The 25,685-nt window shown below is 40.6% G+C and overlaps 1 protein-coding gene across 4 annotated transcripts in view; it reads left to right on the top strand.

Moving 5' to 3' along the window:
- Window positions 1–1,731: 1,731 nt before the first annotated feature.
- aggf1 (angiogenic factor with G patch and FHA domains 1) overlaps window positions 1,732–25,685 on the top strand; it is a 33,802-nt gene continuing 9,848 nt past the window's right edge. The window contains exons 1-12 of one of the 4 annotated variants that reach the window (XM_036588643.1): window positions 1,732–1,791; window positions 1,878–1,944; window positions 2,947–3,327; window positions 4,573–4,672; window positions 5,872–6,068; window positions 8,193–8,333; window positions 10,984–11,187; window positions 18,229–18,643; window positions 20,599–20,701; window positions 22,003–22,054; window positions 22,428–22,529; window positions 23,968–24,139. In XM_036588643.1, the coding sequence (XP_036444536.1) occupies window positions 2,983–3,327; window positions 4,573–4,672; window positions 5,872–6,068; window positions 8,193–8,333; window positions 10,984–11,187; window positions 18,229–18,643; window positions 20,599–20,701; window positions 22,003–22,054; window positions 22,428–22,529; window positions 23,968–24,139 (1,831 nt within the window). In that variant the 5' untranslated portion in view covers window positions 1,732–1,791; window positions 1,878–1,944; window positions 2,947–2,982. Of the gene's footprint in view, window positions 1,828–1,877; window positions 1,945–2,946; window positions 3,328–4,572; window positions 4,673–5,871; window positions 6,069–8,192; window positions 8,334–10,983; window positions 11,188–15,375; window positions 15,446–18,228; window positions 18,644–20,598; window positions 20,702–22,002; window positions 22,055–22,427; window positions 22,530–23,967; window positions 24,140–25,685 lie in introns of all 4 variants that reach the window. The other 3 variants (XM_036588644.1, XM_036588646.1, XM_036588645.1) reach the window with 3 other exon arrangements.

Genomic DNA, 25,685 nt, shown 5'->3' with positions numbered 1-25,685 from the left:
TCCATAAACGCAGCCAAGCACGTCTGGTGTTAGCTGTAGAGACGTAACTGCGGAAGTCGGCTTGTGTGAGCATTTTGAAATAGTTTTATGTTTTTTTCATTAAAAAAATGTTGGCTGAATGTTGCACTTTGAGCTGCTACCTTTGTTTACATTACAGTTTTTGTCTGGTGTTGTCACGGTAACAGCGGTGCAGTTTATTCTGGAGGTTTTTTTTTGTTTTTTTCATTAATCACAATGAATCCATTTTGTGGTTTTGAGCTGCTGCATAAGTTAATATTGTCTAAATAAAATATACTGTATACTTTTTGATTGTCAGAACAATATGACACATTGTTTACGTATTAAAATATATTCCCAATCTCAACTTTAAAAACCAATGTTATCCCATGTTTTAAATGTAACTCACGTATGTGATTGTTCAGTGGAATAGAAAGAGGTTTTATTATAAAAAAGAATAGCGGCCGATTTATTAAGAAAACAAGAATCAAATTAACATGAACTACTTCATTTTTGAAGCTTTGAACTTGAAAAAGTTGGAAAAATGAGCTATGAATGTGAACTAGTTCATTTACATTAACGTGAACTGAACTTTGAACTAGTTATCTTCAGTGTGAACTGGCACAACACTAGTGGCCCCCCTAGTGGCCAGTCCCTGGGTACATGCCCATAAAACCCGTGGGATGATCCGGGTCAGATGTGCACGCTTATGAGGTCTAATCCCAGTTCGAGTATCTAAACCTGGGTGAGAAAAAGAGAAAGCTGTTAACCGCCGTTGTAAAATGAATGAACTGCGGTTCCTTCGTTTACATAAAGCTGAAACAGTCAGGAACCCTGTCTAAGTTGAACCTCCTTCGTGAGACAGACCCCTGGAAGGCCACAGCGTGTTGAACGTCCAGAGAATGACTTTATTAGTGCAGCTTAATAGCACTAAACTCAGAAATCCACTATTTCAGACCTTACAGTGCTTCATTTAGCTTCTGCTAACTGCTAACGACTGAGCACTTCATACATTAAATACAGAAAACAACTTTTTGGCCAAACAAACCCAAAATTACACAGGTTTAAATGAGGTTTTACTTCATCCAGTTTCACTTAATTCAGTCAGCCAAGACACTTAGTGACCAAAGTTTGGTTCTTCACACTGGAGCGAGGCTAATGCAGCAGGTGATGCTAGCTAGCCTCTGATTAGCATTGTACACTGTAGGCACACCTAAAACAACCCACTTTCAATTCAAATAGTTAATATGGCATTGAGTTATGTTTATTTCAGAATGTGCCATAATTTTTGAACAGACCACTTTGTAGATTGAATTTATTTCTTTCCCCTCAATATTTTAAATTCAGTAAATAAACAGTAGTTGTGCATTAAAATGTGCGGAAGTGTGTTCTCTGCGTACGACTCTACAAGTACTCAAAAAATCTCAAAAAATAAAAAACAATGTTTATGAGTACAAACCAATAGCATAGCATTAAAGAGGAACTGCACCTGCTTTTAAACTTTCTGAATAATTCGGTCTTTGAAATGTAAGCGGATCCATCTATTGTGATGTTGATGGTGGTTAAATAATCGTAAATCTGAAAAAATAATGAATACTTCGTTTACATCTCATTTAGTTAATGCAGAATTTTAAAAAATCGGTGGAGTTCCCCTTTAACGGGCGCCACCCTCCCGGGCAGCAGGGGGCAGTAATGCTGGAGAGGAGCGCCTTTAGAGCAAATGCTATGAAAGAACTTAGTGAAAAATGGCAGCTTCGGTCGGAGTGGAATATAAACACAGCCCGGTTTTTCATTGTAACTCATTTTGTCATCAAACAAAGTTGTACTCGGGTGGGTTTCCAATGCAGGGTGGTCCTAAGATGTTTATCTCTGATTTACAGGTTGAGCCGAAAGGCGGGGCAGTTGTAAATCGGAGGTGTTTGGAGGGAGAGCAGTTTGGCTAAAACGGTGAGATTCTTCTACACATTAAAAGCCATAAACGCGAAATAAATAGTCTCTGAAGGCAGCTACACCAACTGTAGACGGTCTAAGGCAGGAAAACATGTAGTTAAAGAAGCAGAATTTAACATAAAACTGTTGTAACGAGGTTGAGTTTGGGTTCTTGTTCGAACTTTTCCCGTTCCACCTTAAATGGTGCGGGAGTTACGGTCTCTCGCTGACGCTGAGGCGAACTCCTGCACCATTTAAGGTGGAACGGGAAATTAGAATAAGAAGCCAACTTCAGCCTCGTAGTGAGATTGATACTACCGCTATTTATCAAACCTAACGTTTATTTTCCGAAAGTGTTTAATTTTTAATGTGTGTTGAGTAGATAGATGAGGTTTTTATTGATATGACACTAAAAGCGTGTATTCCTGTTGTCTAAAACCCGGATATGAGTTTGAATATCCCCATACTACATAAAGAGTGCTAAAATGATGCAAGGCGGTTGCTATGGTGTCCCAAAAGGTAGCTAGGGTGTTGCTAAGCTGTTGCTAGGAGTTTACAGGGCGGTTGGTATGGTATCCCAAGTGGTAGCTAGGGGTGTTGCTTGGCAGTTGCCATGGTATCCCAAGAAGTATCTAGGCTGTTGCATAGCAGTTGCTTTGAAGTAGCTAGGGTTTAGCTGAGCAGTTGCTATGGTATCCCACAGTTAGTGGTTGCTAAGATGTTGCAAGGCAGTTGCTATGGTATCCCAAGTGGTAGCTAGGGTGTTGCTAAGTGGTTGCTAGGATGTTGCAAGGGGGTTGCTTTCATTTGTTATCACTTCAGCAACTAATCAAATAAAATCAAGACAGTGCACTCCAATATATTGGTTAGTATTCCCTAAAAATGTGTTTTACTGCCTTTGCTGGATCGGTTATGGCTTTACTATCTCATAACAAACTGTCATTGCGCTGCTGACTGAACCTGAAGTTTCCTGCTGAGGTTATGTTGTCAGATACTGAAGTATTCCTTTCCAAAATTAAGATCTGGGTCCTGTATTCACATCGAAGGGTCTGGGCGATGGCAAGCAATGCCGAGGAGGGCTCCACCTCAGAGCTGGCGGATCTGGAGATACGAGAGAGATTCGGGTCCCGTGAGGATAAACCTGGTTGTGATTCTGAGGCGATGGACCTGAAGGAGGAAGATGGTCCTGGATCTGAGGCATCGTGTCTGGAGAAGGCTGATGTAGACGTGCAGGACGAGGGCTCCAGATGCGAGGTTGCAGTTCTGCAGATGGAGGTGGAGAGGCTGCAGCGGGAGCTGCAGGAGTGTCAGAGTGAACTGCAGAGAGTGCAGAAGCAGCTCAGCCACAGCGAGAGGCTTCAGAAGAGCACAGAGAGCTTCAACCTGGACCTCAGACAGCAGGTAACACATTACATTACATTACACTGTGCCACTCAAGCACAAATACGTGAACATTAAGGACGTAATGTAGCACAGCTTTATTACTAACTGGGCTAGCTACTCTGGGCTTAAATGTGTTCCGCCGACAAACTAACACATCGTCACATCGTCTACTGAGTAGAAAAGACTTTGTGTAGAAGATGACGAGTCAGCTATCAGTCCATCAGCAGTCAGTGCTATGTTAGCTGTAGTTTTGGGTCATCTGAAGAGGCAATTTCTTTTTCAATCTGCTTGCTAATAAATGTTTGTGCTGCTGATTGTTTAGCCTCAGAACTAGTTATCTCACTTTGTGAGACTTTGAACAAGTACCATGTGGTATCAATGTGCCAAATAAGCAAATTTGAGGCCCCATCTACACATATTTGATTATTTTTGAAAATGTAGTTGTTTAACCCCTCATTTTCCCCTCTGTTTTCCCTCTGTTTCCTCTTTATTTCCACTCTATTTCCTTGCTGTTTCCTTGCTATTTCCCTTCTATTGCCTGTTTTCCCCTGGGTTGTTCTTGTATGCTTAGCATTTTGAGGGTGATTTAGAAGTAATAATCATGTTTATAATTTAATTTGGCTTTACCTATTGCTGAGGCGTCAGAATGTACTGAACTCAGTACTTGTAAATAAGGTCTGAACACGATTATAAATATTAAAAATATCTCGCTATCCGCTCATTCTAAAGGGATGTGACTCGATCGTCGTTGAGCAAAGTCAGATTCTAAATAAATTCTAACTTCAAAATTCAAATGGTTGAAAAACTAGAAAAGCTCAGCTTCTGTGCCTGAGCAGGACTCTGTGGATGTTTCAAAAACTGTAGTGTAGCTATGGCAATTTTTTTTCTGGCAGGAATCTGAGGTTGAATCTGTGTGAAATATTGTCTGCAATGTTTGTAACACCACCGCCACGATGTTAGAATATTTCTGCTTTCGTTTGCACAGTGTGCTTGCAACATTTGTCTTAAGGTGTACGACATCAAATTTTATGCAGTTTTGTCTGCGCCCTACTGGGCTGGCATGCTCATTGCGTTCTCATGTGGATGTAGAGATTTCCAAAAATGCTATTGGTGTGGACGAAGACTGTTTTTGAAAACTGAAGACAAAAAACTACGCCATAGTTGGTCAGTTAAAAGACCGTTGGTGATTTCATATAAAATCTATCCTGAGGTCAAGCCTTTGAGCATCATAAGTGATAAAAATATGTGTGGACTTGTGTGTAGGTTGAGAAGCTGAGCGTGGAGCTCCATGAACGGAAGAAGAAAGAGAAGAACCGGACAGAAGCAGAGACTCAAACTGAGGAGTACACCTGGACTGAGACAGGTGCTGTAACACTGCTTTCTCTAATCTCACAAACACAGACTGCACTGGAATTAGCAACTCTTTTGTTCCTGGTGCGATTACAGTTATGTTTACAAATACGGTGAGAACAAGTATTTAGACACCGAGTGCGTTTACATGTATTTAATAATCCGATAAATGCAGAAAATCAGATTTTGTCAGTAATTCGTTCAGCATGTTTACATACACTTGGGTAATCAGATAATGGGAAAACTCCAGGTCTACATGAGTCAGACAGTAATCGGATTTCTGTTTTGCAACCAGCCAGTAAACTCACTGAATAAGACGTGACGTAAATGTAGCATAAATCTCAAATGTCATGTCGCAACTTAATGGAAAAATATGAATATTCATCATCTAGAAAAGTGTTAAAATCTTCATTTTGTCAAGCATGTAGTTGGTTGTTAAACACTTTTCGCAGACTCAGATGAAACAAATCAGAGTAAAGGTGTACATGCACTGAAAACCCCATTACTGAGCTAAAATCCAGTCTCTTTATCGACCTTAATCCGGTCTAAGAAATCGGAGTATGCTGTTTACACGACCACCTGAATTATCAGACAACTTCTGAAATCCTATAATGATCGTAGTATTGGCGTTCATGTGAACACACTTCCTGTAATTGAATGGTGGATAGATCCACTTCAAATTTATGCTCATTATAAATACGACCAAAAAGGTGAGGTTTGAAAGTGAAATTGTTAGGGAAACACTGTATTCAGACGTTATTTAAAAATATACATAGTTATATATATATATATATATATATATATATATATATATATATATATATATATATATATATATATATATTTATATATATATAAATAATGCAAAACAGAAATGTTCTCGTGACCTGTTGTCATTATGAAGGATGTTATCATTGGTTGGGAAGATTTAACGCAACAAGTAGGAAACGTGAACGCTTCATAAAGTTCAATTGGATGGAAAAAACATTGCAGAACCAAAACAAAGACCCTAAACATCTCTGTCAGGATGACTGGTTTAATAATATGCACTTGGAAAGTCCAACAATTGCCCTACTGTTCTCTGATCAGACGGAAGAAAAGTAGAACTCTTAAGCCGTAATTCAGTTTGTCATCTTTGGAGAAAGTGAAGTTGAAGTTGAACTCATGTGATGTGAGTTGAAGCTGTAACCGTTCTTTTTTTTTTTTAAACAGATTATTACAATTACTACTACGGGGGCTACTATCAGGCTGCTGCAGAGGGAGCAGCAGAAACCGAGCAAAGCATCTCCACAGAATCGCAGGAAACCTCTGAACTCACAGAGCCATATCCTACGGCAACAGAGACGGCGGCAGTGAGTGCACAGCAGTCCGAGGAAATGACCAGTATGGCACAGCCAGAGGTAACAGAGGTAAGACATGTATTTGTGCACATTTCTACTAATGTATATGTTCTCAGTGAATTTAGTCCTGTCCGAATGCACCATGTCCGTCTTTTTTACCACCTGTGTGCTCCTGCGTCAGTAAAGATTCCAGCACCTTTTACTATGGCATCAAATCCAATTCAAAATGAAAAACTACTCCTGTGTGTGAGGGAAAACTACTCTTGCGCGAGGAAAACCCCTCGTGCACGCGAAAAGAACTACTCGGGCGCAGATCCACTGCAAATCGAAATAAATCATGATTACTGAACTAAAGATAGAATTCTGCCATTGTACTGGCGAACTCTGAAGGTCTTCTTCTAGAGTAAAAGTCCTGTTCCCGGTTTTTTATATGCAGCAAAAGCTCTGACAACCACTGACAGCCAGCCAATCACAACGCAATTGCAGAAATCAGTAGTAACCAATCATATGTCGGCACCCGCCCACAGCTGTCAACAATGAATTAAACTCTTGTGCAAGCAGAAGCTTAAAAGCGAGCAGTAAGAGCAGACGAGTGTCTGGCTTATTTTCCTTGTGCGCAAGGGCTTCTGTCTCCGCGCAAGTAGCTCTCGTGTGTGCGAGAGTGTTGATGCCATGTTGAGGGTGGACAACATGGACAGGCTGCTGACTGGTTAAGTGACTTTGCCCTTTGACGTGCTTTCCATTCCATTTTAGTTTATATATATATATATATATATATATATATATATATATATATATATTATATTTTATTTTTTAACTAATTTAAAGATCTTTAATTAAACTTACATGTTAAATAATAGTGAGTAGCCCAAGATCTTTTGAGAGCTACCTCAGCTGATGTTATAATTAAAGTTATTACAGACACCTGCATTAATGAGCTGCTTCTGCTGTAGATTTGCACAACTTGCATGCTAACAGCGCTCCCTGCTGGAAAAACTTCAGACTGCAAGTGATTTCCAAAGCTGTGGCCACATGCTTTCCACATTAAAAAACAAGCAATTTTCTGTAGTCACAGCATCAGTATGCAGTCATTTTAGCTCGTTTTTTTACGAGAGCAAGTCACTTTGGCCCTGATGGAGGAGTTTAAGTATCTCGGGGTCTTGTTCACGAGTGACAGGAAGAGGGATGGTGAGATCAGCCGCAGGCTGGGACAGGCAGCAGTAATGCGGTCATTGTACCGGACTGTAGTGGTGAAGAGGGAGCTGAGCCATAAGGCAAAGCTCTCTGTTTACCAGTCGGTCTACATCCCCACCCTCACCTGTGGTCATGAGCTTTGGATAATGACCGAACCAATAGAGGTTGTGGATATGAACAACGCAAATGAGATTTCTTCGCAGTGTGGCGGGCTACACTCTACTGACAGGGTGAGGAGCTCAGGTTTACCAGGAACAGCCTACTGGGGACGAGACCCTGGGGTTGTCCTAGGACTCGCTGGAGGGTTTATATCTCCAAGTTGGCCTGGGAGCGGCTTGGGCTCCCCCGGAATGAGCTGGAGGAAGTTGTGGGGGACAGGGTCATCTAGGTTCTCTGCTCTCCCAACTGCTACCGCGGCCCTATCTGGACTAAGCAGTTAAAGAAGATGATGATGATGGGGTCACTTTGTGGCAGCATTTATTTTCGATTGCATTCGTAGTAGATTAAGGGAAGTCTTTGTGGTAAAACTAGCATTACAGTGCTTAGCAGAGAGAAATAACATTTCTCAAGAAACCTCTCTCTCTCTATCTCTCTCTCTCTCTCTCTCTGCCAGAACTACTTGTGTGAGTCTGCATACTTCTTAAACGTGAATGCCAGTTTCCCAATGTATTTTCAAGCTGTTTAACTGTAAGTTAGTCCTCTCTAATTGTCTCTCAGTTCATTTACCAAAATGGTGATTATTGCCTTTTACACATCGCGATTAGGTTACTTTTCCATCATCGATGATATCCAATTACATAGTCCTATCGCCTGGGCCTATTCCGACTATTTTTATCTTTGAGTGTCTTCTTATACAGTATGCCTAAATATGCATATGTGAATGGAGACCCAGCTGCTGTCTAATTTATTTAAAAAATGAGGTGCTTTTTTTTCAAAAGTTAAATAAACTGTGCAGTTATATAATAGGCAGAATGTCTGTGTCTTGTGTGTATTTTGTAGCAGGTGGGTGGTGATGGCAGTTCTTCCATAGCCGACATGCTGAGAGCCACGGCAGAGGAAGCTCTGACTCAGACAGGCTTTGTGTTCGATGAGAATTCAGGCATGTACTACGACCACGCCACAGGCTTCTACTACGACTCAGTGAGTTGCTTTTGCACCACTTCACTCGTATATGTCATCCTTCATTTCATTCAAGCAAACAGTGAACTGTTTGAATGTTTTAAACAGACCAAAGCAAACTCAAATCCACGCAAAAATGGGCAATTGACCACAAAATCAAGCGTTCGCAGTGGACATCCAAATCAAAACAGTCATTAAGTACAAGTTGCTTATTCTTAAAGATAATATCAAGTCTGTCAGAATTTAATTTGCTTTACTTATCTTAAAACCAGCCAGTCCTCCCAACAAAAGCTTCCCAAAGATGTCAATGACATCATGTTCCCCTTCAAACAGATGCTAACATCCACTCAAAAAGCTACCCAATTAAAAGCTACAGAGAAAATGGGACTCCTTACAACCACCAGACCTGACCGCATCAGATAAACAGCCCTTAAAGCTTTCATCTCTGAGAGAGAGGAGAAAATCAAGCTGCTTCAGATCTGAAAACATCCACAGGTGTTTCTGTCCATCCTTCCACTGTGAGAAGACGACTCAGCGCTGTGGGTCTGAAAGGATGTGTAGCTGATCAAGAAGAACCTCACTGAGAAAAGGACACGGACACATCAAACAAAGAAGCTGAACAATGGACTGACCACCCCAGAGTCCAGACCTCAACACCACTGAATGGGTTTGATTACTTCAGAAAATGATCAACCAACTTCTAAGACTGAACTTTGGAGGTGTGTCTGCAGATTCTTTGAGGAACTGAAAGTGAGTCTCCTGAAAAGAGTGGAAGCTGGAATAAAGGGAAAGAGCGACTCACTGAGCACTCGAACAGCTGAGATTAGATTTAGTTGCTGAGGCTTCTGTGTGATTTTCTGTAAAATGTGTTTCCTGTTTATTTCTCATATTGAAAAATTAATAACTTGTACTTAATGGCTGTTTGGACTGAAAATTAAATAAATCAAAAGATGGTCTCTGACTTTGGCACAGTACTGTATGTGTGCTCCCACCTCATCCAGCACTATAGGAGATGACTTCAGGGCTGTTATTCTGACAGATGAGGATACAGAAAGCAGTAAAACCAAGGGTGGAAATAATTGATGTGAGATTTTTCTCCTTTGAATAACATTCTCATTGACAGGTGCAGTAGGTAAACTGCAAATAAAAACCGAAAGCATGATTTTAGAATCTACTGTGACCTGTACTTAAACAGAAGCAGTACGAAGATGACATATTTAATGTTTTACCAGCCCAAAGAAGTCAGTGATGATTCCGTTACGCGACTTCCACTGTACATAGTAAGTATTAATAATATTTGTGGATGCAGCGACAGACGGTGTTTATTGACGGCAGTTTGTCGTTGTTGCCAAGCCCATGTGGTGATATCCATCACAGAAACATGGCAGTTTTTATTGCAGTGCCATCTGAGGGGTCACAGATTTGGTTTTTGCACAAAATACGCAAAATAAAAAATAAAATAAAATTTAGTCAAAAATAAAAGAAAGTTGAATAAAAGACTTCAGCCGTTGAGTTCTTTTGAAGGAAGGAAAAGGCCCTCTTCTTTTATTGAGCTTCAGGTGGCAAGATGGCTCCCGGACAGCCAAATGCAAAGTACAATACAGAAACATAATTTCTTATACCCTGTTTGGGGGCGATGAAGCAATCGCCCCCTCCCTTTCACCTTTTCTCAGTTCACTTTGGTTCCCATTATTTCTTATTTTTACACTTCAGTTGGAAACCCGTATTTCCAACCGCACCTGTCCTTATTTTTTAAAAAACTTGCCATGCTCAGCTATCCCAGGCTACCCCCATCCTTCCAAGGCTACCAATTAGCTTCTTGTCTTATTGATTTGGGTCCAAAACCGATTATGCCTGGTTCCCTATCAGCTTACCTCGCTCTTTGAGGGTCAGCTTTCCTTCACAACAAAGTACACTAGCTTCTAGATGCTTCTAAACGTCAGGACTTTCTCATCTTACACACAGCAAGGCCTATCCTTAGTGAGAGGATTAATACACTTTTGTTAATCAACTTTTTAGCTTATAATTATGGATTTCTTATTGATTATAATAGTAATATATTCATTACAATACCACAGTGGCAGAAAACGGCTGATTATCAGAGGAGAGCTTAGATAGCAGCGTAGATTGTTTATTTAGGGTGGAAAAAGGCAGGAGGACGCATTTATTTTTGTTGATTAATACTAAGTTTGTCTGGAATTTGACAGCGAGACGTTTGGCATCCATGGCTCCCCAAAAAATCAACATCCAGTTTATTCCACCGCTGAGGTTGATGGCTAAAGATGGGAAAATTAAGATGTTGATGGAAAGTTCTGCTCATCCCTGTGGTCTGGGGACCTCTGCCACTTGCGGTGGCAGAATTTTCCATTCCGGCTCCATTGTAAATCATGGAATATCCAGTTTGCCGTCGTCCCTCTACTGCAAACATGTTTAGCGTTACTTTTTACACACTGAGATTTATCCAGATACCCAAAATGTTTTGATGGCATGATGCACTGTAGAGGGTGAGATACCTAAATCCTTGCCCCAACTCTTTTGGAATATATGGCTATACATACATTTAACTGGTATTTACAGTAAACAGTATAAATGTACTTTACTGTGCTGACAGAGCAGGTTTTCTGTGAATGAATGGATCCAGACTAAGCAGTCCTGGTTTTGCTGTTTCCAGAACAGCCAGCTGTATTACGATGCCAATACAGGCATGTACTACTACTACGACCAGGAGAGCGGAAAGTACCAGTTCCACTCCAGAATTGAGCTACCTGCAGCACAGCCTGCCGATCAAACTATTCAGACCAGCAACAACCAGGAGAAGATCAGCAAGAGGAGGAACAAGAGGACCTCAGAGAAACCAGCCCAACTGGATAACAGGGTAAAGCACTCACATCTGACTGGGAGACCTCACTGGCTTTGAACGCAAGATATTTGGGCTTTAATTGACTTGCTCCACCCCCAGAGTGCATTCTTCTGTGGCTGACCCTCTGTTGCAGGGTCAGACAAGCTTTATAGAACACCTGCAAAAAATCCCATTTAGATATTTTATTTCTCGGGCCCTGATGTGTCCCGTGACTTTCACATGCATACGAAACAGCAGTTGTTTCTTACGCACTATTAAACGTACACGTTTGTGTTTGTCAGCATTCTGTAAAGCTTGTCTATAAGAGTAACTGCAAAAAGATGCCTCTGTGGGTGGAGACTGTGCAGTAGGCCTGGGTGATGTGATCAGATATCATCAGTCATGGACAAGTAACCCAATGGCGATGTGTGAAAGGCGATAATCATGGGGGCTCCCGAGTGATGCAACCGTCTAAGCGTTGGCTGTATCATCAGGGGATCGTGAGTCCGATCCCTGGTGATGCTACAGCCATCCGTAGCCGGGAGTCCAAGAAAGCACAGCAGTCCTCGCTCTCTGGGTGGGTAGGATGGCCCCCCGTCTCCCCCCATCACTCAGCACAGTGCTAGTCAGCGCAGGCGTCTGTTAGCTGACGTAACAGATCTGGTGGTTAGCGTCTCCTCCAAGCGCATTCAACTGTCCGATCACAGTGGCAGTTCGAAAAGATGTGGTAGTGCTTCACAGGTCTCAGAGGAAGCCTGTGTCTGCCTTTTAGCCTCCTAGCGCTGGTGGTATCGTGTGATTGGGGGAGTCTTAACTAGTGGGTGGAATTGGATACTAAATTAGGGAGAAAATTGGGTAAAAATCCTCAAAAAAGGCGATAATCGTTTTGGGGAAAAATGAGCTGAGAGATGATTAGAGAGAGAGATTTGTTAAGAAGCTCTCTGCTGTGCTGTGTGATGCCAGCTTTACTGCACGGCTCTTCACCTTCTACTTATTTTACTTTATGATAAGTTTAGCTTGAGTGAATGCAATTGAAAATATGATATTATCAAATTGGTGATATTATCGATGAGCACGATTTTTTAAACTAAAAAAAATAGTGCTGATTATTTTTAGATGTCGCCCAGGCCTAGTGTGAAGTTATGATAAAGGGATATAAACTGATGGGGACACCTGTCAGAATCCCTGTGTAACTGTAGTGTTCTTTTATAATCTGATGGACACTGTTCTCCAGGCATCTCTCCCCATTCCTCACATATAAGTACACTAATGGAGACCGGTTAGAGTATTCTGGCACACTTACAGACGAGTTTAGTGTCTTATTCATACAGACTCATACAGAGGAGTCTCAGCCCTATATGTGTGCAAGAAACACTGGTGTATCGACTGTTTTCCATTTGGAGTCTACGTTGTGAATGCAGGGTAGGGTGTAGTAGGTACTGTACTCGATCAGCCAAGATCTAGTTTGCTTCTTTAGTTTTGAAGTGGAACTGTGAGGCTAACGTAGCTCAACCGACTGGACACTAATGTAGCTAACAAATAATGGAAGCTTTAGAGATGAAATGATATTAAAATTTCATATCACGATTATCATGACCAAAATTACCACGATTATCGATATTATCGCGATGTTGTTCAAATGCGTTGAAAAGGAAAATAAATAAATGAATAAATACTGATACACAAACTGAAACTCGTTTCACCAACTTTTATATTAACACAAATAGAATTGGCAGCAGTATGCACTTTTTGTTTGCATAAACATTAAAAAATAAGGTCAATAAATTTTTAGTATTACAATATTCTGTAAACAAAAGAATAGCAAATGTATTATTATTACTGTTATTACTATTATTATTATTATTACTGGTGTAATTTATTATTATTATTGTTGTTTTGTTGTTGTTTGTTGTTATTTGTTATTATTATTATTATTATTATTATTATTATTATTATTATTAATTACAATAACTAGGGATTTCCCTGCATAGAGAATTAAATCTCGACCAACTCTGAGGTGGGTCTTAATGGAAAATTACTACTTCTAAGAAGTGCTGCACTCGGGGGATTTCTGTCCTAACTGTCCTAATCAATACAGTGCACCAGGAAAAACAGCCAAAATCACAGAGGAACTGCGTGACCGCGCTGTGAGCTGCAGACAGTGTAGAACTCACACAGTGTGTCTTCACCTGTGGAGCTGCTTCTCTAAAAGCATTTTAAAAGTAAAACATAACTTAAAATTAACACGCGGCTGAGCTGCGGCAGAAACACTCCTGACAGTTTAATCTCTGAAACTCTGCTTTTCCCAAAAGCAGCACAGCGTTTACTCGCACGAGGTCCCATCTCAGAGCAAACTATCTTCCCTATGTAGTGCACTTCGTGGATCATGAAATAGCAAATCCTTCACCCAAAGAGTGCAGGAAATGTTCGACTAAGTCATCTATAATCAACTTTAACAACAGGCTACAAATTCCCTATTTAAAACTCAACTGCTTGTTAATGATGATCGTGTTTGTTTGAACAGTAGCGCCCTATGTAGGGGACACTGAGTGATTTGAGACGGTGTTATTCTCTTCTCAGACAGTAAACACTGCAAGCGAGAAGAGAAAGGGGAGCTGTGCAGATTGAACCTCTGCAGCGTCTCGTTCAGGAGCTTGTGTGACTGTTAACTCGGAGCTTATTTTGGAGACTCTGCTCCATAGAAATGTGTTAAAAGCTTTAGTTTCGATTCACAGTTGATTCACCGATTTTTTTATTTATTTATTTATTTTTATTTTTTTTGACGCTAAAAGCTTCATTTTATATTATTAACGAACCATAAGCATAAGTTAAACCACACAAACCACGACATCTCTTCTATTTCGAAGTCCCCACAGACTTCTCCGTTAAAGTTAACCTTGCATTCTCTAAAAAGTAGCGGGTGGTGGTTGTGAAGATGACTCGTAAGGTTTGATGTGTTGCCCCCTTTCGCCGCTATTTTCTTTTGGCCTGTTCTGCAGACAGGGTGGTCATCTTCAATTAACTTTCCTTCTGCATTCTTATAAAACCCCAAACATGACCAAACGTCAGACTTGGTCTTCTTAGAAGGCAGAAATATCTCCGAATCTCTGTCACCACATTCCGCCATGTTCTCCATTCTCTCCCCCTCCCCCTCTACACACGCACAGAGCTGCATCTGAGAGAATGATTCTGCCTTTGTTTGACTCTGCACAGCGAGTTTTTCACACCGCGGTAATCGACCAAATCGACAAAATAACAACGAACAACAAAGAAAAATGATCAGCTGGTAAAACCCATCCAGCGGACTCAGCTTTACTTAGCAGTCCTGGAACAGCGAGCTGCCTCTGTTAGATGCAGCAAACAGTGAAATTATTTTACACACGAACTAAGAGTTGAACTGAGGATCAGTGAAGAGGTAAAAACCACTAAAAACTGCTTCCACACAACAGAACTGATGAAGCTACTACACACTTAAAAATTATGGTTCTTAAAGGGTTCTTTAGTAAAGAACATGGTTCTGTATAGTACCATGAACACTCAAAGAGCCATTTGCATGATTAAAGGACTTTTGCATCCTGCAAGGGTTCTTCAGGTTGGTGGAGAATGTGCTGTAGATGGTTTTATATAGAACCTTTTTAAAAAGGGTTCTTCTTTTATTTCAAAGTCAAGCTTGTAACAATACAAGAAACCTTTTTGGTGCTATATAGAACCCTTTTCAAAATTCTCCATCAGTGTGAAGAACCCTTTCATGATGTGAAGAATGCTTTAATCATGCAAAGGGTTCTTTAAGTGTTTATGGTTCTATATAAAATCATTTTCTTTTCTAAAGAATCATCATTTTAAGTGTGCAGGGTGCATGCTAGTATTTACATAATGAGGAATTTTAAGTTGAATGGACCTTGTAGTATAATTTTTAACTTACAGGCATTGCTCTAACAATAATAATCATCACAATAAAAATAATAATTATAATGATAACGGAAACAGTATGAAAAATATTAGTACTAGTAATAATTTTGTCATTGCGGCATCATTCTGATATTTTTACTGTTACGGTTATTAATTTATTCTATTTTTTTAGATTCTGATATCACATCATTATCGCCCAAATAGTAGGAAGAACCGTGATATAAACTTGTGTTCGCCCACAGGGTTTAGGGAGTGACTGCTATTAGTGCAGCTGTAGGGTCAGCGACTGATTTTGTGCTGTTTTTCTTGCTGTAGGTTGAGGCGGTCACTAACTCTTTGGCTAAGCTGAAGATAGCCCAGGGTAGGAGGAGACCAGCGCATAGAGGTAGATTTCACCTCCGCCTTAACGCATTAGATCCCCCATCCTCCAAAAAATAGCTTTGCTCCTCAGAATGACATAAGCGGCGGATTCATATCAGCAGATAATTGCTTAAAATTTGACTCTTGGCACTAGACAGGTGTTCATATTTGACCAGCGGAATGTTTAGGTGATGCTGGGTTACTGCCCTAAAATATCTGTTACATATATATATATATGTATATATATATATATATAATGTTACATGTCTCCGTAATGCTAATCCAGATTAATTTAGCCCTAGTTCATAGATGTAAGACTTAATGACTGAACACAAGTATAAAAATGCCGTCTTTCACACCAAGTCCGATGGGCTGACTCAATTTTCTGTGCTGTACGGACGCGTTAAAATTCAGGCTGACCAATCAGAGCTCCGTTGTCGCATGCAGATGCAGGCCAAACAAATATGCCTAAAGTTGGCGGTAGAACAGGTCATCTTGCTTGTAGCACAGCACAAAGGCTTTTAAGGCCAGCAACCTGCTGACTACACAATTGCAGAGGTTAAAGGAAATACAAGGCTGATCAGAGCTGTAAGGTTGGAGAATGACGCCGAGTACATCACAGTGACTGTGTTTAACTGTTTTTTAGTGTGTCTAGGTGCATCCTAGTCTGTTCATAACCACAAACTATTAGATTGGCAGAAGTGGCTTAACCATTCAGCTAAATGGCCAATCACAAAACAGACATGGGCAGTTCAAACACACCTCTGTCCTCAACTACTAGCCTGTAGGAGTGTTTTAAAATATTCTGTGTTCTGTGTGAAATGTATAGACTGTATGGTAAAATGTATGAAGCGTTAACGGCTACTGTTACAACAGACCTGCATCACCATGAGGAGCTTTTCAAGAAATTCAGTTTACATTTATTTGTTATCTGTAGGCCTACAATTAAAATACATTACACACAATTATAGCCTGAATGTTTACATGAATAGGAGAAGCTGTTCAGGGACAGTTTTTAATCTCCTAATGTAACTCGCTCATGTTTCACAGGCTATGAATTCTCCACAAGGGGGTGCTGTTAGCAGTCAGATAGCTTTTGACACTTCATTAGAGCAGAGCTTCACATAAGACTGAACGATTAGTCTTTTTTACTGTTATTATTATTATAATTATTGAAATCACAATTTGATAGAGTGCAATTGTGAAAACGGCTGCATTAAACATCACATTTTATGTCCATCTTCCATCATGAGGCTCTGTATGGAGTCTTCAGGCAACCCCACTGAGGTTAAGTAAGGTCACTGGTTATTTCTCCAGTAGTGGTTAATTTATAAGACAGTGAATGTCTTTGTGAACCTCTGCATTTCTTACGCACTACATCCAACCTGAAAGCGAAGCCTGATGCAGATAACTTGCAAACATATCAACAAGTTCATATTTATGCATAATTGATTGGAGCACATAGTAGCCCCTGTGCAACACAGTGGACCCTCATGTAGATGAGAATGTGTCACAGTTATACATGCGCAACACTGACTATTTAGTCCTATACTGGGCTGCAAGTTTCAGTATTTTTCCAGTGAAATCTATCTAAGCTGTAGTTGGTTAAGAGGTGGTGTGCATACAGCTGCAGGCTGAGACCTGTATGGTTGAGTAGCTTAGTGTTGAATTTCCAACCCGAGACTCCAAATGGAAACTGTCAGGCTCTGAGTCATATGATTGATGCCCACACAATCCGAAAAGAGTCTATAATAATCTAATAATTTGTATTAAACTGTATTGTTATTAACAGCTCTTAATTGGATTTGTCATGAAGTAACATGCCCCTTTGCGTATGGTGTCTTAGAAGCTTTCTGAAGTTTCAACAGTGGCTAAGTTATCCTACATATCTATAGTAGCCTTCAAGTGGAATTCCATCCATTTTTCAAAATTTTCTACACAATTAAATGGTTGAGATGTAAACAGGGTCGTTCAGAGTGGTTTGGTGTGAAACGCTCTGTTCTAGAGAAACTTACTGAGTCCAAATTGTTCACAGTGGTGGTGATAGGAACCAGACGTCCACCTCTAAAAGCTCCCTCACAGAAAGTTACTACATGACATGGTTATGAATTCACTGCCTGATGACTGAGACACTGTTTTGAGAAGATTTTAACCTCAAAATTCAAGGTGGAGGGATACATGCAGGGCGCTGTGAGGCAAAATAGTCCCCAAAGAAAACGTCCTATTTCAGATTTTCCACTATTTTCCGTCATCAACATTCCATATAAACTCAGAAGACTCGTGTAGGTTCACTGGTGGTTCTGGATAGTAAATAAAATGTCTATATTTGTGTTGTAGTCATGGCGACCCCTGGTTCCTGTCACCACCACTGTAAAGACATCTGAACCATTTCACACCAAACCACTCTGAATGACTCTGTTTACACCTCACACACTGAGTTAAGAATAAATTCTGGAATTTTATAGTTGATAGTACTAAGCAGAAGCAGCATGCCATTAGGCCAGCATTGTAACTTGTGCACTCAAACTTTTTTAGTATTAAGTAAGTAGATTATTTTCAGTTACTGTAAAGTCTAGAAACGGCTAAAAGCTTTCGTAACACACTTCTACAAACGTTTAAAATGTGTGTGAGCCAGAATAAGTCGGCTATTAGGCTGTTAAACACAAAACCAGTTAATGATAAATACCATTTTGCCCCACCAAGCATATACTATAAATCGTTCAATCCATTGTCTTATAAATCAATGAATGGGGAGAGTCTGGAGACCAATCCTCAGTCCTGATTGGCTAAATGTCTGCTGACTGACAGGACCACGGCAATGTGGGGGAGGGTCCTGAGCCTGTTAAGTATCGAGAGGAGGAAAAGAGGGATGAAACACGGAGAAAAGAGCGACGCTCTCGCTCGCGGAGCAGGAAGCGCTCGTCTCATTCAGATGGATCCGGTCGTCGTGGAAACAGAAGGCGGCGACAGAACGGGTCGCATTCCGACGACGGACGCAGCAGCAAAAAGAAGAAGAAAAGGAAGAAGAAGAGGAGGAGGAAAACTCGCAGGGACAGGAAGTCATGCTCTGATGACACGAGCGATGAGAGCGAGCCAGAGGAAGGAGAGATCACGGGGTCAGAAGGAGAGAAAGAGCCTTCATCACCAGCATCATCATCCTCGCCGTCTGTTTCTCAAGCAGCCTCTCCGGCTCCAGACTGCGTAGAGAACGAGACGCAGGAAGGTGAGAGAGTGAGAAAGAGACATAAGGGAAGAAGGGTATAGAGAGGAAGAGAGAGAGAGAGTGCTCACCTTTCACATGGCAAGATCACAGTATTAGAGCTGCACTTGTCACTGGGTGGAAAGAGCCAGAGGTGTGGAGACCCGGAAAACTGGGGCTGCAGCTAACAGTAGTTTTTATAATCAGTTAACGACTTATCAGCTTTATTTATCAGTCAACTAATTAGCGGAAGGTGCCGTTGTTTATGTTTGTGCATCGTTGATGTGCTGCTGTCCCCTAGGAATACATACACACAGTGTTGTATTCACTTTTATTGATAGAACTTTTATTGTTGAGTTATTATGGGGTCTTTAAAAGCCAGCAGGCCATAGTAGAGTGTGATTCACACAGTCTGAGAGAAATTTACAGCATTTCTCGTACAGCCTAAGTCAGCGTTTCAACCCCGGTCCTGGTGGCCCACTTCCCTATGCTTTAATTGCTTGAACACGCCCTCTTTAATTCAATAATGGGCTGTTAATGGGCTGGTTCATTGGATCAGGTGTGTTGGGAGCAGGGAAAACACTAAAAGTGCAGGGCTGTGGGCCCCCAGGACCAGGGTTGAGAAACACTGGTTAAAGTAGTTCAGTGTTCCATTCTGAAAATTCTCTAAATATTATAATTCATAAGCTGTGTCCCAATTCAGGGTCTGCATCCTTCGAAGGATGTGGTCTGTGAAGGCGTGTCCTTCGAAAGCTGCTTAGACCCACGAAGGCTGAACCGAAATGAGACGGTCTGCTCTACGGCGGATTTCCTGTTTGCGTCACAGCACCACTGTTCCTGCCCTTACAGCTGCGTCACGAAACACCGCTCCCGTCAAGTTCCTTTAAAGTGTTTTAAAGATCCAGAAAGTTCTTTAAAGAGCCAGTAGCTTTGATTTTAGTGTTTTACTTTTTCATTTATTAGAGCTGGAGATGCTTTGTCGGCACCTTGCTCCCGACAAAGCAAAACTTACGCTAACGAAGCATTAGTTTAAATCCAATACTTACATTTAAAGTGTCTCCTCAGCCGCCGTTCGCTCATCTGCTGATGCTGCTGTGTTCTGGATTTCTCACTGCCACGTAGTGAACCTCGGGATATGTTGGCTGGCGAAGGCTCCACCTGCTGGATCCTTCGTTGCCATGGAAAAGAAGGACACATTTCTCGGCCGCACATTAAGGAGCCTTCGAAATGAGACAGTCTAGTCGCACCGCTGTCACCCAAACGGCCTTCAAATGCAGCCTCCGAAGAACGCAGCCCCTGAATTGGGACACAGCTATAGTCTACTACAAAGCCATCTATAGCCGAATTCCAGAGTGACTCCGCTATAATGACGGAAAACACCTTGTTTTTTTAATAACGCATGTGGGCGTGGCTTTGGAAATCACTCGTTTAAAGTGTTGCAGTCTGAAATGTCTTCAGTAAGGCCACTATTAGCCTGGAAACACTGAACCCACACTAGAAGGAGCTCATGAACGTTTTAGCACTTCAGTTTGTGGCAGCTGCAAAGTTTACGTTTGAATTTGCAGTTTTAAATGTATCCCTTAAGCATTTAACTTAAGATAGTTGAAGAACTTTATGCAAGTGGATACAGGCCTGTTTTTTGGCCCTAAAGACAACTAGTGTGCCAGACAGCCTGCTAGTTGTGGTTGTTTAATACACAACACATGGCTGCTTGGTTGCTTCTGATTGGTCGACTCACCTACGGGTGGTTCACAAACTGAGCCTTATTAGGTTAAATGTCTCTACCTTAACCTTGGAAAGAAAACGTTGCTTTAATTAAAATTTGCTTTAATTAAAATTTCAGCTTTTGCCATTTGAAAATTGCACTTTTTCAAAATCAATTTCGCCATAAAACGATTAATAATTCAGGCCCACCTGCTGTCCTGCTGTTTATTTTCCTCTGCAGGTTATTGTTATGCATTTTTGTGTATGTGTTGCAGAAGCATGGCCTCCGTGCGTGAGGGTGACAGTGGTTCGTTCTCCTGTCCTTCAGCCCGGAACTCTCTTTATCCTCACAGCTGATACTGTCGCAACTATCGGCCGGTCAGTATCAATTCAGTTCTGATTTTACTTCTAGTTAACAAACTAAGAGCTGTGCAGCTGGAGCACTTTGCACTTATGAAATTGTGCTCTTGTTGAGTTTTTACCCTAGATGTTGGAACATTGCTGTGAGGATTTGATTGCATTTAGCATTCATAAGAGCATAAGGGAGGTCAGGTACTGATGTAGGATGACTATATCATCACTCCGAGTGGCTGATGCGGCAAAAATGGAATATTATGATATTTCAAGAACGTTTCATGATACACAAAATGTCATGATATTTCATTTTTCTAAGGTTTGGTAAGTTGGAACAGACAAAGTTTCACACCTACCTGGTGCAGACCTATCAACATTTTCCTTATTTCAGTTTGTTTTGACAGGTGTGAACACTGCACACATACTCAGGTGCACCCTAAACAAATGAACCACGGTTTGCTGCTGGTGATTGTCCGCACCAAGCTAAGGAATTTAACATCATAGCATGTTTCTCTGATTTGTCAGCGCAGCACTGTTCCCATAATCTGCTTATTTCAACATCTGATTGTTCACAGATGCTCATATCATTCCTGCTGCATGAGCTGCTCATAATAACAGAGCACTAATAATAGTCAAGTAATACCTTTGATTTTGGCACATGGATCATGGAATGTATTGCATCAGCAACCAGATGGGTTACATTCAAATTGACAAACTAATCATAAAGAAGCAAATATTTTTAATTATTGTTATTAATATTGCTTTGACTGTAACATTTTTCATGCAAAGTTGGATTTTTTTTTTTTGGCTCAAATGGTGGCGGACGTGAACGTAACGGAGTATCCCTGCAAAATTTCTGTCCAGTAAACAAGCTCTCATGTATAATTTGGTGCACTGCAGTGTAAAACCACCTGAACCAAATAAAAAGATTCAAAAACCCAAACTCTGGTTTGGACTTCAGCAAACAAACTGATAAATGCTACCAAAAATATGAGCACAAATGTTGTATTCTAACATTTCGCTTACTGCACTACACTAAATCCAGTTAGTGTGTGCTCTACCTGTAATAAAACATGCAGTTCAGTGTTTTTTAAGCACCAACGACATCGTTGAGATGCTCCCAAAAGCATATTGTTATTGTAGCGTAATTTATCACAATAATGGTATATTATATTGTCACATCACCCGGCCCTTGGTGAACCTTAAACTAGTTGAATTCTCACAGTAGAATGGCCGTCTGGATACATTTGGACATGTAGCTCATGTGTGGTTCAGTTTATCTTTGCTGTTTATGAAGTCATAAATAACTGTGTGTGTGTTTGCAGAGAGAAAGACCTGAACCATGCCATCCGGATTCCGGAGATGGGAGTGAGTAAGGTATGAGCTCTGCCGGAGAGCGACTGACCACTTGAACCCCTCTCTGCAGCGCCTGCTAGTGACTGTTCCACCTGCAGTCCTTGGATATTTGTATTAATAGAGTCAAATAAAAATAGTTTGATTCAAAGCAAAGTTAAAATGTTATTAAAATATTTAAACAATTTCTAATTTAATTAAAAAAAATAATTCAAGGCTAAACTGAGGGAGTTTCAAAAACAGGCAGAAATTGCATTGTATAGCTTATGTGAAAAAGATTTAAGATTGATGCTTGTGTTGTTTCTGCTGTGTAGGAGTGTTGAAGTGTGTTTTGTGTGTGTGGGGGTCTGTTTTGATCAGAATCGGCAGCCCATTTGTGTTTTTTTTTCTCCTGCAGTCACATGTGGAGGTGTATTTTGATCAAGATCAGCAGTGTTACATGCTGGTGGACCAGGGCAGTCAGAACGGCACAGTCGTCAACGGCAACAGAATCCTACAGGTACCCCAGTACATACTATGTATACATATTATACATCTACTCAGGGTATATATGTACAGTGGGTGTATATATGTGTGTGTGTGTGTGTGTGTGTATATACAGTTCAAGTCCAGCAAATATCCTGAAATGCTACAAAGGTAAGCAGTAAACTGGTTAAAAACTAAACAAAAACTAAAACACTGACCAATGAGGCAGATTACAGAGCTTACTGCTCTTCTACCTCAGTGAAAATAAATAAATCATTAAAAGTTGGTGCAAACAATTCCTATAGCTGACCCAAATTTTGTTTATACCCACTGTATGTACAAAAGCAGTGCAAATAAAGCTGACTTACTACATGCTTCATTGCAAAGTGAGCATAATTAGGCCTATTTAATTGGGTTTAGTGCAGAGCTGTTTGTAAAACATTGAATAAAACTCATTGTAGCTTGATTTAAATGTGGTACTTCAGGTTCTGTTTAGTCAGTTACAACTTATTAAATCTTAGAAAAACTAAGGTCCAATGCCAATTCACCCCTTTTCCCACCACGGAGCCCCACCCCTCTGTTTTGCGTGTTCTCGTTTAGGGGTAGGGTGTCCTGATTCTTGTTGAGATAGAGGGGTAGGGTGAAGTGTTAGGGCTACATGATCCTCCAAACAGAGGTTTTTCAGAGACTCCAAATGGAGTGTTATGATAAAAAAACAGAAAAACTGGCAAGATGGCTGAACAAGAGACCAAAGAAACACACAGATGTGAGTTTTTCTCTGTTGAAAACTACAATAACCATCGCATTATCTTAGTTTAATGTTGTTTCAGTTTATTACTGTAATTTTCTTCATAACAAGCATAAAAATTTGCTACTATTATGCTGATGTCTCAGTAGCTAGCTAACCAAATTTCCTGTTTCACCTTAAATTAAAAATTAGAATAATGATCTGGTGAATATCTGACTTCAGCTTCGTATCACTGAAGAATTAGGGGTGGGTGATAATAAATAATTGCCCCTCCTCTTTGAAGGCATATGACCCCCTAAATGTAACTAAAGCCCAGCAGTGAGGAGCTGAACTTTACCCTCCTCTGCTGTCACTGCAGACTGGCAGGGTCGCCTACAGAGCAGCAGTAGTAGCTGTTAATGAAGTGATGCTCTTTTTATTTGAGGCTCCCATTTCAGAGGGAAGATTTCAAACACTACCCTGTAACTCAGTTCCAAGGGGCAACACTCGAAAACAAGGGGTAGGGGTAAAAATCAGAAATGGAATAGGGCCTAAATATCATGATGCATAGTGTGACAATGTCTTGAAGTATGATGATATAATGTATTTGCCATATCGCCCACCCCTACCATTGTGCATCATTACTTCACACAAGTCTCGCTGAACGCCCTGACGGACATCAGAGTCCGTAGTGTTTAATGGGAGGACGTTTTGTGACGATCTGTTTGTGTCTGTGCGTCCACAGCCTAAGGTGCGGTGTGACCCTTACCCTTTGACCCACGGCGATGAGGTGAAGCTGGGGGAGACGGTTTTATCCTTCCACATTCACACAGGCACCGACACCTGTGACGGCTGTGAACCAGGACAGGTCAGAGCTCACCTGAGCCGACACCGACACCGCCAGGAGGAGAACACAGGTACAAGCGCAGACCCTTTAATTACTTACGTGGTGAAAGGTTCATGCAACTTTAGTTGCTTGAAACCTACATGAAACTAAATTGCACTTGAGTTGCACAAGGTAAAGCCTCCTGCAGCTCATTTGAAACTCAGCTGCAGCAGTTGCAAGCGTCGCAACTTCGTGGAACAAGTTTCATGAAACAGCCTATCAAAGTGGGAGTAGTGTGTCACATGACCAAAACAAGAAAATAAAACAGTAGATGCTGCACAGACTCCATTTCCTCTTGACGCTCTCTAATTTTAAACAGATTGCTGATTCATTTGGGACCCAAATGATAAAAGTTATTACAGAAAAGGAGACTGAGATGCTCCAGTGCTTCATCAAGTAGGCTGTAACCATTGCAACTACTTAAGTGTTATTTTTTTAAGGATTAACATACAACAGTAAATAACTCTAGATAGAAGACGGATACAAGAAAAAACGGCAATGATAGCTGGAAAAAATATACGAAGAGGATAAAACTGCAGATGTGTAAAGTACAAGATTTAGACTAAAACACTTTCGCTTTGAGTGACCCTAAACTTTAGTTATGTTTATTTCATTCAAACAAATGATCATTCCGTTTTGTCACTACCAAAACAATCATAACACTACCGAAACTTTTCCAGGTGTTTCAGTAGTGACGGTTTCAATATTGACAATTGTGGCTCATTTTGAGCAGAACTTAAAAACTCTAGCCAGTACATGACCAGCAAACACAGCTTTGAACACAACTTTACACACATAAAATCATGATACTTTTCTTTAAAACACTAAAATGTTAACTTAATTTCAGAAAATGTGTTTCAGTAGTGACAATTCCTCATGTTCCACACTGATTTTCAGACTTTGGAATGCATTTTCATCAAAACAATGAGATCTAACTGCTCAACATGTGGCCATGAGGGACAGGGATGTAGCTTCACTTCCTGCTCTAAAATGCAGGGGTGTGGCTAAAGTAAAGCTCTGCCTATGGATCAAAGCGCTTTATGTTTCGGTAGTGACAGGAGCATTTTTTGAATGAAGGTTTTTTATTAAAAAAAAATATATATATATTCATTATGAATCTACACCGATCAGGCATAACATTATGCTGTTGGCTGGATATTTTTGGTTGGTGGACTATTCTCAACAAAGTATGCAGAGAAACAGATGGACTACAGTCTGTAACTGTAGAACTACAGAGTGAAACTATACGGTCAGTGGAGCTGAGAAAATGGACAGTGAGCGTAGAAACAAGGAGGTGGTCATAATGTTATGCCTGAGTGGTGTATTTCAACTTTGAAATAAATAAAAAATGCCTTAAAAAATAAAATAAAAGCAAAACAAAGTGATGTAATTATTTTCACAAAAGTCAGTTTAGGGGTAAGGATTTGAGACAGACACCACCCACTGGAAAGTACCCTATAAATGATGATTTTGTATAGATTTAGCTTATTAATAACTCTATTAATGTGTTTAAAGTAGATCATGGTCATAAATTCAAACTAATTTGGTAGAATGCTCCATTCAGTAAAAATGATGGG

The sequence above is a fragment of the Colossoma macropomum genome, unplaced genomic scaffold (assembly GCF_904425465.1).
Source record: "Colossoma macropomum unplaced genomic scaffold, Colossoma_macropomum, whole genome shotgun sequence".
Taxonomy (NCBI): Eukaryota; Metazoa; Chordata; class Actinopteri; order Characiformes; family Serrasalmidae; genus Colossoma; species Colossoma macropomum.
This window is presented reverse-complemented; position numbering and strand designations above follow the sequence as displayed.